This window comes from Colobus angolensis, unplaced genomic scaffold, assembly GCF_000951035.1.
Source record: "Colobus angolensis palliatus isolate OR3802 unplaced genomic scaffold, Cang.pa_1.0 Scaffold534, whole genome shotgun sequence".
NCBI classification, from domain to species: domain Eukaryota; kingdom Metazoa; phylum Chordata; class Mammalia; order Primates; family Cercopithecidae; genus Colobus; species Colobus angolensis.
Genome location: NW_012118866.1, coordinates 181,258 through 194,841, shown reverse-complemented (window position 1 = coordinate 194,841; position 13,584 = coordinate 181,258). Strand labels below are relative to the sequence as shown.

Sequence of the window (13,584 nt, the reverse complement as noted above, 5' to 3'; positions counted from 1 at the left end):
AGAACCTGCCTCAATCGTACTTAAAAAAAAAAAAAATTACTGTCCTTGTTTTACAGTTTGGTGTAACTTCGTTTAACTTTATAATCTGCTAATCTAATCTGTAACAGTTCATGTTCTTAGTCTCTCAAAATTATGCCTGCTAAAGTCATCTAAACATAATAAAATCTCCTTTAATGGCGTATTCACTAAAAAGTATACCATAGGATGTATTGTTATGATGCTGACATGCATACATGCAAATTTTTAAGCCAGTTCAAGGATTCTGGAAATAAGGCAACCCAAACACAGCTCTCTATCTCTCCACTCCTAGCTTCAATGTGTTGGTTTCTCTAAGCCAAAAGGTTGCTTGGGGCTTTGGTCAGCTGGCTGCAAATGAGGCCTTAGGAATCATACAGAGAGAACTTAAGTAAGGCTGACCCTTGGGCAGATTTGTAGCTCAGGTTTGTATAAGTAAGGTAGTCAAGAAATCTCAAGCTGTGAATTTAGTTTCAAGTTTTCTGGATGAGTAGGACTCCTAAGTGCCTGACAGAAGCAAATACAAATCCTCCCCAGAGGAAGACAGCTTCATCTTTGCCTGCAGAGGATCTCCATAAATAATTGCTCAAGGGCAGCAGGCAGCAGTAAGTCAAAGCTAGAGTCAATCCACCAGGTGACAGGGCATCCCAAAGAAAAACTATCAGGGAAAAAAGCCTAGTAACAGACCCTCACATCCCTCAGAGACTAGTTATGAGACATGAATTATAAAGCAAGTATGCTTACTATAGGTAAAGAAATGAAAGATAAGCCAGGAAATATCTGCAAGGAATAGGAAACTATTAAAAGTATCATGGCAAATTTTATGAAGAACAATCTAAGAAATTAAAACACAATAATTGAAAAATTTAAAACTTAGTAGGTCACATGTAGCACAGAAATACAATGACAGGAAGTAAGTTAGGTGAAGAAATGTGGAGGATAGTGTGTGAAGTTTTGTGTGTATATATAACTGGAGTTTCAGGAGAAGAGGAAGGATGGAACAGAGGAAATATTTGAAGAGTTACTAGCTGAAAAATTTCCAGAACTGATGAAAAACTAATTCATAGATTCATGAATTCTGACATATCCAAAGTAGAGTAAATTTTAAAAGAGGACACATCCTAGTGAAACTGCAAAAAAAAAAATAAATTAAATTTAAAAAATTAAAAAAAAAAATTAAAAAAGCTAGAGGAAAAAAGATTACCTTCAAAAGAATGACACACTAACAACTAGCTTCTCAGCAGCAACAAGTGGAAAAAAGAAGACAGTAGAATAACGTGTTTCAATGCAGTAAAAGAAAATAACTTCCTTGGGAGGCCGAGGTGAGCAGATCATGAGGTCAGGAGATTAAGACCATCCTGGCCAACATGGTGAAACCCCGTGTCTACTAAAAATACTAAAATTAGCTGGGCATGGTGGTAATCCCAGCTATTTGGGAGGCTGAGGCAGGAGAATCGCCTGAACCAGGCAGTTGGAGGTTGCAGTGAGCCGAGATCGCACCACTGCACTCCAGCCTCGCAACAGAGCAAGACTCTGTCTCAAAAAAAAAAAAAAAGAAAAAAAAGAACTTTCTAGAATTTTATACCTAGCATGTATATCTTTCAAAAATGAAGGTGAAATAAAGACTTTCAGAAATGTGGACATTGAGAGAATTTGTAACTAGCAGATCCTCACAAGGAAGTTCTAAAGGATATACGTCAACCAGAAGGAATGTGAATTCCAGGTGGAAGGTCTGAAATGCAAGAGATGAGTAAAGAAAATGATCTGTATAGGGTAAATATGTATTTACTATATGAAACAATAATAATGTCTAGTTTAATGAGAGGATACAGGGAGAAAGAGACTACAGCCTTGTATATCCAGTCAAGTTATTGCTTAACCTTTCTTTGGGGGATATACATAAAATTCAGAGATATATTTCCCCAAGAGTTCTGTCTGAGGAAAATAATTCAGAAAAGGACTCTAGCCATATAAGAAATGAACTAGAACAGAAATTTGAAGAGGAGAGGAGGGAAAAGTAGTGAGCTATAAACCCTGCCATGTGCATACTCCTTCGTGGTGCCTCCTGCTTTCTCTGGCTCTCTGTCTTTCTTTATAGAGGTACCTACACTTATGCATATAAGATTAGTCCCAAATGAATAAACATAGACTGGAATATATAATATTATTTTAGAAGAAGGGATGTACCCAAAGAGGAATTTTAATAATAGCTCAATTTTAAATTATAGACCATCTTAGTCAACCCTAGGTGTTTGCAAGTTTTGTAGGGAGGATGCAGGCATTCTTTGAGGCTTGTCTGAGAGACAGAATGAGAATGAGCCCAGGAAGTATTCATCTTTGTGGGAAATGTGCAGAGTAGAGCATCACTATGTGGGAGATACTTTATTCTGGGGGTAATTGGTATCTTGTTTACAAATAACAGTAAAGAAATCTATGTCTGCTTTTGAGATGATGAAAAGGAAGGTAACCATTGATAGAACAGGAAAGTTAAATAAAACTTCCAAAATAACAAGAGGAAATAGGGAGTTTACAGCAACTTGATCAAATTGGGAAACTGAAGAAAGAGGAAATAACAGTGTAAAATCAGTGAGAAACAAAGTGAGATAGAAAGAATATAAGCAGCCCGGGCACGATGGTTCATGCCTGTAATCCCAACACTTTGGGAGGCCAAAGCAGGTGGATCACCTGAAGTCAGGTGTTCCAGACCAGCCTGGCCAGTATGGCGAAACTGCATGTCTACTAAAAATACAAAAATTACCCGGGCATGGTGGCTCACACCTGTTAACCCCAGCTACTCAGGAGGCTGAGGAAGGAGAATCACTCGAACCCTGGAGGTAGAGGTTGCAGTGAGCCGAGATCGCACCACTGCACTCTAGCCTGTGCAACAGGGGCGAGATTCCATCTCAAAAAAAAAAAAAAAAAAGAATAAAAGCAAATATATATGAATGAGCTGAATTCTTCCTTTAAAAGGCTGTTAGATTGGGTTTAAAAAGTACAATTCTATAACACTTATAAGACACTTAATGTGGTAAAAGGAGCTTAAGTAAAGGAACATAGAGGTAGCAAGTAAATGCAGACAAAAAGAACACAAATATTGATACTGATGTCAGGTGGAATTTAAGATTTTAGTTTATGTGTAAATACAGTTTTATATAAAAAGCACACGTTAGGTTATTATGGTTTATGTAGTTGTGGCTTTCTTGTGTTTCTTCTTTTTGGACAACCCCCACAACATACACACACATCAGCACCTGCCTCCATTTCCTGACCTCTAGTAATCCCTGTTAAATTGTGTGAGAACAGTTTAGCCAGCAGTAAGGTGTCCCAAGTCAGAAGTCAGAAGTCCCCTATTCCTGATGGAACTTTACATCATCCCTCCCTGAGCTGCTTGCTTTTGCAACTAAGGCTGCAAAAATGGCTATTCCTTTTAACAAGAACCTTAGAAGCTTCCACTTTCTAGTGAAACTTAGGGGATATAGTTTTCCCTCTGCCTTGGGTTATTTGCTTACCTACAGCCACACAAGGTCATTAAGCCTTGTATTTGTTTGAGGTCTCTTTGAAAGTACATAGATGCACTGTTGGAAGTTTGTGTTTGGTGACTGCCATGTTTGAAATTCTGCCCGAGAAGTCTGTCAGCACAGTTCTGTGGACCAGAAAGAGCATCCTGGTAGAAGGTCAAAAGTAAATCGTGGTCCTTCTTTGTATTACTATTAATATTACTTCCTAGTAATACTATTTCTTAGTATTACAGTGTTATCATGGAGCTAACTTGAAAAGTAACTGACACACACACTCTTGCTACACTCAAGCCTGTGCACCTTAATCAAGGAATCCTCTGAAGACTTTGATGGAATCACTTTTAGGTGCATATCCCTGTGAGGACACGTCCATGCAAAAAGCCCAAAAGCTTAGCAGTAGTCACTTTAGAAGCACCTGAGTTAGGAAATGTGGAGGGTACTGGCAGGCTCACCATTTTGTAGATGAGGAATTCATATGGGCGACCAGTCCTCAGAGACCACAAGTGGTAACTAATCTCATCCAGAGTCTTACTTTTGTGTAACAAAAGGATGCTCAGGTTACTGAGAAGAACAATTAGACCTAGAGGAAGGGGATTCTCCCAGTCACAGCTATAGGCAGTGGTGCCAAGGCTTGAATCTGAAAGCTGACACCATAATGATATCTCTGGTATAGGGGATGGCGGGTAGGAAGGGGCATGAGCTATTTTGTGGATTAGCCATGATTCAGGATTGAAAAGTAGATGGAGGACCTGCTAGCCTTCTCAGTTGGATTTGGCCATTGAGTCAGTAGACTCACTGCCGGGCGTGCCTTAGAATCCCCTGAATAACATCCCATGGGAGTCTGTTTCAGTTGGTCTGAGGAGGGGCCTGCATGCTGCTGTTTTTTCAAATTGCAGGTAATTCTAATATGCAGCTGAGAGCTGAGAACCACTGGGAGAGGCCTAGCAAAGATGGGCTCAGGTCCTAGCCATGGGTGTGATATGCTTTGGAGAAAGTGACGTTAAGTTAGCTTGGAAGACTGTAGGATTTATAGTCCCAGCCCCTTTCATGGGAGGAGGTGAAGGGAGAGGAGGCTAACTGCTGTTTAAGCAGAGGGAATAAGCTTGCTTTCTGAGGATTCGTGGACCTGGTTCTTCACCCTTCACGCCCTGTGGGATCCTTGGGACAGAAACAAAAGTTGGCAAGGGGCAGGAAAGATGAGATGTTTAGATAAAGAGAGCAACGTTTAGACACGTACGGCAAAACAGAAGTTTTGAGGGAGGGGGAAAACAGTAGGAGCAAGATGCTGTACATTTGGTCACGTGCTAGTTTTTTTTACCTTGGTTTTCTGCCTTTGGGATAAAAAAGTTTGGTGGATGCATAACATTCAGACCCAGTAAAAAGTCTGATTGCATGCATGGGAATCCATTTGTGGAATTGGATAAATACACATTCCCTCCAGAGCCCCCACATCCCAAGATCTTACCTGCAGAAGAACTGAGGACCCCTGTCTGTCTCAAGACCACCATTCCTTGTCTCCTGGAGTGGCACAAGCACTATGTCAAGAAATCTCTTTTCCCTATCCCTGCCCAGTCAGAAGTGGGTTCTTGTCCAGTGCTTTTGGGTGTTCCCGTGGGGTCTTGGCTGATGGAGATGTGGACAGCAGGTCTAGCATACTCCTCCCCTCTCAGTTGATGGGAGCAGGCAGGCATGTCACCTCTGTCAGACCTCTGGGTGAGAAAGGGGCTCTGTTTTGGCCTATAGGTATAGGGTTTATCATGCTCCTGGCCAACAGGTCTTGCCTTCCCCTGTGGGGGTGACAGTAGCTGTTCTTTACATTTATGCAGCAGTTTGTACTTAAAATGCTTTCTCCCATTATCTCTTTTTATTCTCACGGTGACCTTCACTGGATAGGAACAGTATTATTTTTCTTGCTTTACAGTTGAGGAAGCAAGCTCAGGAGTGTTAAATGCCTCATATACAATCATACAGCTTTTAAGGCATGAACCAAGGGCTAGATTTTTGGGTTGCTTGACACCCAGACAAGACCCTGATCACAGTTCAAACGGGACGTTTGCGTTCACCATGGTAGTAGAAGGAACTCTTCAAGGGGACCCCTGTCGCAATTGGTCTGGCTGGGGCTTATGGATAGTGATCTGCAGAGGCTCTGCCTCTTAGGCATCAGCTTCCTCCTCAGCCAGGTAGAGTATTGTCCCCTTATTGTGCAGGTAAAAAGCAAAGAGCACTTTAGAAACAGGAGTAATGCTCACAAATATTTTTACGTCTGAATAGAACTATGTGGCAGAACAGTGGCTGCTAAGATGTCTTCATGGAGTATTTAATTTGATGGTGGAATGGGTCCATCTTCTCAGAACTATGTAATTCACTTTGCTGTGAGATATTTCCACTATGTAAAGGTTATACAAAATACTTAATGTCCACATCCACAGCTATAAGAGACAGTGGGCAAATCCATCCATGACTTCTGCCATTGCCTCTGCTATGGAAGATAATCATCTTCTGGCTTCACTGAGCCGCTGTTGGAGGTTAGTTCAGGAAAATGTTGCCCATGTCGGGGTTTCCCCTGTGAAATACAGGTGCAAATAGAAATGCATGTGTATTTTTGCTTATTGTAAGCTTACATGACTTTAAAAAGGACCAAATACTGTTCTTGAATATACTCTGAAAGCATAATATAAGTAGGAGTTTAGTTAATAAATTTCCTCCTCTACATGTTCTAGCCTCTGCTTACATGAAAACAACCAAAATGCTCTTAACGGAAGATGCTGAAAGAAAAGCATTCTTTTCTTTTCTTTTTAAATGCAAGGCTGCTAAATGATAGAAGGAAAAGCATTCTTACACCCTATTTTTTTAAAAGCTAATTTGGTGCCGATAAATTTTCTCTCTTACTAATGATAAAGTATTTTTTAGATTTCAGTTGCCAAGCTGAGAAGTTTGTTAAAAGAGTTATTTTTATTGGCACACATAAAGAAGCACCTTTGTTTATCCACCAAATTCCTCTTTCTGTTTGTAGAGGTATGTGGAAAACCCCAGCATCATGGCCTGCTACAATGAACTGCTCCAGCTGGAGTTTGGAGAGGTGCGATCACAGCTGAAACTCAGGTAATTCTACCACTTCGGGAAACCCTCCAGGCCACACAGGGCAGCATGGCAAGTGAGAATTTTGGTTGTGGGGATTACTTTTGAGCCATAAATGGCCTCTTGCAAATATGGGATTGGAGAGAATGGAGTGGCAGCTCCCCTCATACAGACTTTTTGGAGTCTGCCTGGATGTCTAATAAATGGTCATTTTAGTAATTAGAGACTCATATTTAAAGATGGAGCCCCCAAATAATAGTAAGTTTAAAAAGCAGAATATAAACTGCATATGCTGGATTATCTGTTTTGTTTTCTAGAGAAAAAAATGGTTTTAATACACATACCCCCAATCTATTAACATTAGTTATCTCTGGTAGGTGACATTTTTTTCTTCTCTACAATAGGCATTTTATCTGCTCTTAATAAACAGGGTTTTAAAAAAATAGTTTTTAAGTGAAATGAGTAGAGGCCTCATTCTTTGTAGAGTAAGAAAAGCAGAAAAATTAATATAATTTTATCAGCTTGACAAAAGAAAAATAAAGTCGGCAGCTTCCTATCATTTTAGGTTTCTTCCTTGGATGTTCAATTATTCTTTAACATTTCCTTTACTAGAGATCAAAGAGAGAACTGGATCATTTCATTTGTATGTGCCCAAGACAGTCAAAGGGGATCAGAATGGGAGTACCAAGATTAATAAGGACCAGTACAGGGTTCCACGTGTAGGGAAGATAGGTACTTTATAGACAAAACGAAATGAATGATTAGTGGGCAGAGTGTGAGTTAGCAAAGAAGTACTGCTGAGCAGAGGTGTTTGAAGGCTGATGTGGTATACAAAAGAGATTTTTTATGCTGCTAGAGTTTGCAAGGAAACTTAAGGTAGATGGTTGCCCTTGGGCCTGCTTTTTTCCCACTCCTGGGTCATGTCAGCCTGGCTGCAGCACTCCCACAGTGGATTAGGCTCCTACCCTCTCTCAGAGGAGAGCAGAATTTTGGAGCAGTTGGTGAAGTTGGAGCTTATGTTATCCAATCAAGAATCAGAAACTGAGACCCAAGGAAGTTAACTGACTCACACCCAAGATCTCGTAAGCAGCAAATGGCAAAAATAGTCCTTTAGACTGAAATCCGCATTTTTGAAACTGCATTCATTCTTTCTCCCATCTCTAAATATGACTGTAACCTCAAACCTTTTCCTCCTGTATACCTTAGCTGTCATCTACCTTGTGGTCCTAAACTAAAAACCCCTGTCTCTTCTACATAGATCCCTAAATCCAGTCACTCACCAAGTCTAATTGATCTTATTAATTTTTGGAATCTGTCCACTTAATCTTCATCTCTACTGCTCCTCTTGGTCTAGGTCCCTCTCTTTTTACCCAGATTATTGAAAGCACCTATTAGTCTCCCTATATCTAGTCTTGATTCCTTCTTCATTCTCCACACAGACGTAACACATAATTCCATTTGTGCTCTGTTCTGTAACACCCCAGATAGGCACCCACTGCCTTCAAGATGAAGTCCAGACTCCAAAATGTAGCCTACAAGGGTCTCCATGGTCTGTACACCATGCTTTGTTCTCTGTGCTCCCGCTGGCAGCCAAATTATGATGTCCATTATACAGGGAGATATAAAAATATAAAGGGAAAGGAAATGTGAGACTAGAGAATTGGGAGAAATAGAGTCTTGTTCTGTCAGATACTAAAATGCGCTAAAATGCTGTAACAAGTAAGGTTGTCACTGCTAGATTGGTAAACTAGAATATAAAAACCAGAAACAGGCCTGGTGTGGTGGCTCACGCCTGTAATCCCACCACTTTGGAGGGCTGAGGCGGGCAGATCACGAGGTCAGGAGTTCGAGACCAGCCTGGCCAACATGGTGTAACCCTGTCTCTACTAAAAATACTAAAATTAGCCGGGTGTGATGGTGGGTACCTGTAATCCCAGCTACTCAGGAGACTGAGGCAGAAGAATCACTTGCACCTGGGAGGCGGAGGTTGCAGTGAGCTGAGATGGTGCCATTGCACTCCAGCCTGGGTGACAAGAGTAAGACTCCATCTCAAAACAAAAACAAAAACAAAAACAGACTTGGATATATTTAAGAATTTAGTATATGATTGGCCAGGCACAGTGGCTCCCTGCACTTTGTGAGGCTGAGGCGGGTGGATCTCTGGAGGTCGGGAGTTCGAGACCAGCCTGGCCAACATGATGAAGCCCTGTCTCTACTAAAAAAATACAAAAAATTAGCTGGGCTTGGTGGTGCATGCCTGTAATCCCAGCTACTCGGGAGGCTGAGGCAGGAGAATCACTTGAACCTAGGAGGCGGAGGTTGCAGTGAGCCAAGATTGAGCCACTGCACTCCAGTCTGGGCAACAAGAGCAAAACTCGGTCTCAAAAAGGGGAAAAAAAAAAGAATTTAGTATATGACTACATGGCATTTTAAATCAACACGGGAAAGGGTGGACTTTTCAGTGACTAGAATTGTGATAGTTGGTTAATTAGTTGGAAAGAAAATTAAGCTATGTTCCAATCTCACGTCCTACCCCCAAAATGAACTCCAATGAATTAAAAACCTAAATGTGAAAAAGTAGGGCTACATAAGTACTAAAAAATAAAAGTGGACATACGTAATTGGATGACAAAGTCATTATAAACTAACATCTATAAAAGCCACATTTTATAAAGGAAGATAATCAGATTAGACAACGTAAAAATGTTAAGCTTATCTACAGTTAAAATAAACCTTAAATAATGTTTAAAATTTAGACGAATTACAAACTGGGAAAAATGTATTTGTGACATATAGGACAGACATTAGGTTAATGTCCTTAATACATGAAGAGCTTTGATTAATCAATTTTAAAATGATCAATTGAAAATTAGAAAAATATTAAAAGACATGTTCTGAAGCAGTTCACAAGAAATATTAATGGCCAATAAATGTGAAAAGATGTTCAACCTCACTAATAAAGACTTGCAAATGATTTAACATTTTTTATTTACCAAATCTGCAAAAGTTAAACAAGTATGATAATACCCGGTAGGGCTTCTCACAGATCCATTTCTTCCAAGCTTGTTATATTGGAGGTGAGAACTTACTTCTTACTGTTTTTTGCTTATTTTATTTTTTGATTTTTTGAGTCAGAGCTTAACAGAGTCTCACTCTGTTGCCCAGGCTGGAGTGCAGTGGCGCGATCTCTGCTCACTGCAACCTTCACCTCCCAGATTCAAGTGATTCTCCTGCCTTAGCCTCCCAAGTAGCTGGGATTACAGAGATACGTGCCACCAGGCCTGGCTGATTTTTTGTTGTTGTTGTGTTTTTTTAGTACATGTGGGATTTCACCATGTTGGTCAGGCTGGTCTCAAACTCTGAACTCAAGCAATCCACCCTCCTCAACTTCCCAAAGTGCTGGGATTACAGGCATGAGCTACCATGCCCAGCGTGTTTTTTGCTTTTTTAAAAAAATAACTTTATTGAGCTGTAATTTACATATTATCTCCTGGGTTTTTTTTACACGCTAAAAATGAGCTGATTTTTATTGGCTAAGCTATTGTCTTTAGTGAGACAGTTTAGTAATACCAGGAATAATGTAAAGGCATTGTTGTATTTATTTACTTATTTAGAGTCAGGGTCTCATTCTGTTGCCCGGCCTGGAGTACAGTTGTGTGATCTTGACCTCTTGGACTCAAGCAGTCCTCCCACCTCAGCTTCTCAAGTAGCTAGGACTACAGATGTGCACCACCAGCCCAGCTAATGTTTTATTTTTTGTAGAGACAGGGTTTTGCCATGTTGCCCAGCTGGTCTTGAATTCCTGGACTCAAGTGGTCTGCCTACTTCTGCCTCCCAGAGTGCTGGCATTACAGGCGTGAGCCACCATGCCTGGCCAGCATTGTTAGTTTTAGAGTTTACTTAGTAGTATCTCTGCACCTAATAAGCAGGCAGTTGTTTTCTTTTTTTTTCATCTTCTAAGGCCAGAGAATCTTAAAATCATTCTTTGGGAGATTCCTTATACAAGGAAAAAACCTGGAAGCAACCTAAATGTCTAGTCATAGGGGATTTATTGAATAAATCATAATATAATCTTAGAATATTGTATAGTTATTTAAAGTGATAAAGAATTACAGTTATTGATATGGAAAGATTAATGTATAGTGTGCCAGTGAGAAAAGCAGATTATAAAACTGTAGAGTATGATCTTGTTTTTGTATACATATTACATATGCATTTGTACAAGTTAATGCCTAGAACATTTTTCAATGCTTATTGAAAATAATTGGATTTTTTTCTATAAAATAGAATGTTGAGATGTCTGGGTATTGGGATTTCAGGTTATTTGATCTTATTATTTTTAAACAGCTTTATTGAGGTGTATTCAAAGGATTTTAGTGTATTCATAGAGTTGTGCTTCAGTCACCACAATTTTAGAACATTTTTATTATCCCCAGCCCAGGCTGGAGTGCAATGGTGCAATCTCGGCTCACTGCAACCTCTGCCTCCTGGGGTCAAGCAATTCTCCTGCCTCAGCTTCCCAAAGTAGCTGGGATTACAGGTGCCTGCCACCACGCCCTGCTAATCTTTTTTTTGTATTTTTAGTAGACACAGGGTTTCACCATGTTGGCCAGGCTGGTCTTGAACTGCTGACCTCAGGTGATCCACCCGCGTCAGCCTCCCAAAGTGTTGGGATTACAGACATGAGCCACCGCCCCTGGCCTAATCTACTTTCTATCTCTGCAGATTTGCCTATTCTGGACATTTCATACACTGTGTGATCCTTGTGACTGGCTTATGGTTTTTAAGGTTCATTCATGTTATGGCATATATCAAGACTTCATATCCTTTTATGTCTGCGTAATATCCCATTGTATGGATATACCACATTTTGTTTATCCATTCATCAATTGATGGACATTTGGGTTTTTTCCACTTTTTGGCTTTTCTGAGTAATGCTGCTATGAACATTTGTATATAAGTTTTTGTGTGGACATAATGGGGCTGTTTTGCAAAACGAGGCTGCACTTGTTTACATTTCCACCAGCAGTGTAGGAGGGTTCCTCACTAATACATGTTGTCGACTGTCTTTTTTATTATTCAAGTGGGTGTGGTATAGTGTTCCATTTATTTTTGTTAATGTTTATTTTCTAATTTTTTTCAATAAACATTGTTACTTGTATAATTTTAAAAATGTTTTCAAACACGAAGGATGTGAGAAAATGCTCACAGAAGATGGCTAAGTGAAGAAAGCAGGAACCAAAGCTAGTCATTCCAGATGCCCTCAATTTTGTGAAAATAATTTGTTTAAAAGAGTAGGTACAAATGATTGACTGCCTTCTCTTTGCCAGACTCTGTGCAGTATTCTTGAGTCTATTCTCTTATTTAGTCTTCATGAGGACTCTAAGGTGGTGAGAGGGGAGGCTTGATGGGGTTCAGTCACTTGCCCAGGGTCCCACAGCTGCTGAAGAGCTGGATTTGACCCCGGCGTGTGGCCACCCTGGCCCACTGGCCCAATGTGTCTTTCCTTCACACTGAAAGGAAAGATACCACAGTGTGTACATGGTGATGATCCCAATGGAGGGGCTTGCAGGGGGATGTTTATTTCTTCTTTATGTTTTAAAATATTTTCTCCCTTCCTTATAAATCAGACAAAAAATACATTTAAATAAGTTAATGTAATAACCCAAGATTTTATTAGATTTTGTAGTATTTACATTAATCATTCCTTTTTTTGTTTACTCATAAAGGGCTTGTAACTCTGTATTCACTGCATTAGAAAACAGTGAAGATGCAATTGAAATTACAAGTGAAGACCGTGTTATACAGGTTTGTTATTTTGGAAATCTGTCTTTCAGGATTTCTTGTTTTGTTCCAGTTTTTAGGATTGAACCTCTCCAATATGATTTTTTTTTCTTTTTGAAGTTCAGGAGACCAGTTTTTCCTTCGAGGATTATCAGAACAAAATCAATAAAATATGTAATTTAAAATAAGCTCTCTGTAGATTAGAAAACATACTAACAATTAAGGTCTTAGAAAATGCCTGTAGAAATACCACATTTGCATTCATTATTTCCACTAGTTTGTTTGTTTGACAAGGAGAGACTGAAAAGGGTGATTGCTGGCGGCTTGGGGGTAGTGCTGTTGTAGGAGGGGAATGCTCTGACCATAACGTCTGCGAGTCTTTCACCTTTCTCACTGTTTTTGAAGATACTTTGCACTTACAGAAATATACTAGAAACAACTAAAAGTTTCAGAAATAACATACCTAGTAAGTACTGAATAAATTACACATTATTAGCAAAGTGAGTTTATATGACCTAAAGCAACATAGCTTAAATGCTTTCAGATAACAGCAAAAAAGGGAGTTGCACCAGAAAAAAGGTTCCTTTTGTCTGAGAATTAGCTCCACTTTGATTTTACTTCTGGGCTCTCCAGTCTTTCACTTTAATGTGAGTTGTGACTTCCTTGTTGAAGAGTTGATGGTGTTGACTTTGAGTTGGTGCCTTGAGAGGCAGCGTGAACCAGTGTTTGAGGGCACAGGCTTTGGTGTCAGACGGGCCTGGGCTCCATCCTGCTTCAGCTGAACAACTTTGGGCAAGTTGCTTAATCCAGCTGGATCTGCTTTCTCGTCTGTGGAAATGGAAATGGAAATGGAAGTAATATTAGTAAGAACAACAGCTTGCCTTTTATAAGGATGTCATGAGGACTAAATGAGTTAATGTATGTGAAGTGTTTACTATAGTGCCCAGTGAGGAAAACAGACCCTGACAGATAGTATCCAATTATTGTTTTATCATCATCACCATTAGCACGTGTACAGTTTTCCCATACATTTTCTGCTTATCTTACAGTCATATTTGAAACTTAACCATAAAGCCTTACATTTTTTTTTTTTTTTTTTTTTTTTTTTTTTTGAGGCGGAGTCCCGCTCTGTCACCCAGGCTGGAGTGCAGTGGCCGGATCTCAGCTCACTGCAAGCTCTACCTCCCGG

At 39.9% G+C, this 13,584-nt stretch overlaps 1 protein-coding gene across 2 annotated transcripts in view; it reads left to right on the top strand.

Annotated features, from left to right (window-relative positions):
• PDE8A (phosphodiesterase 8A) overlaps nt 1-13,584 on the top strand; it is a 159,929-nt gene that overhangs the window by 97,567 nt on the left and 48,778 nt on the right. For both annotated transcript variants that reach the window (XM_011961059.1, XM_011961058.1), the window contains exons 6-7: nt 6,547-6,635; nt 12,341-12,419. In XM_011961059.1, the coding sequence (XP_011816449.1) occupies nt 6,547-6,635; nt 12,341-12,419 (168 nt within the window). The remainder of the gene's footprint in view (nt 1-6,546; nt 6,636-12,340; nt 12,420-13,584) is intronic.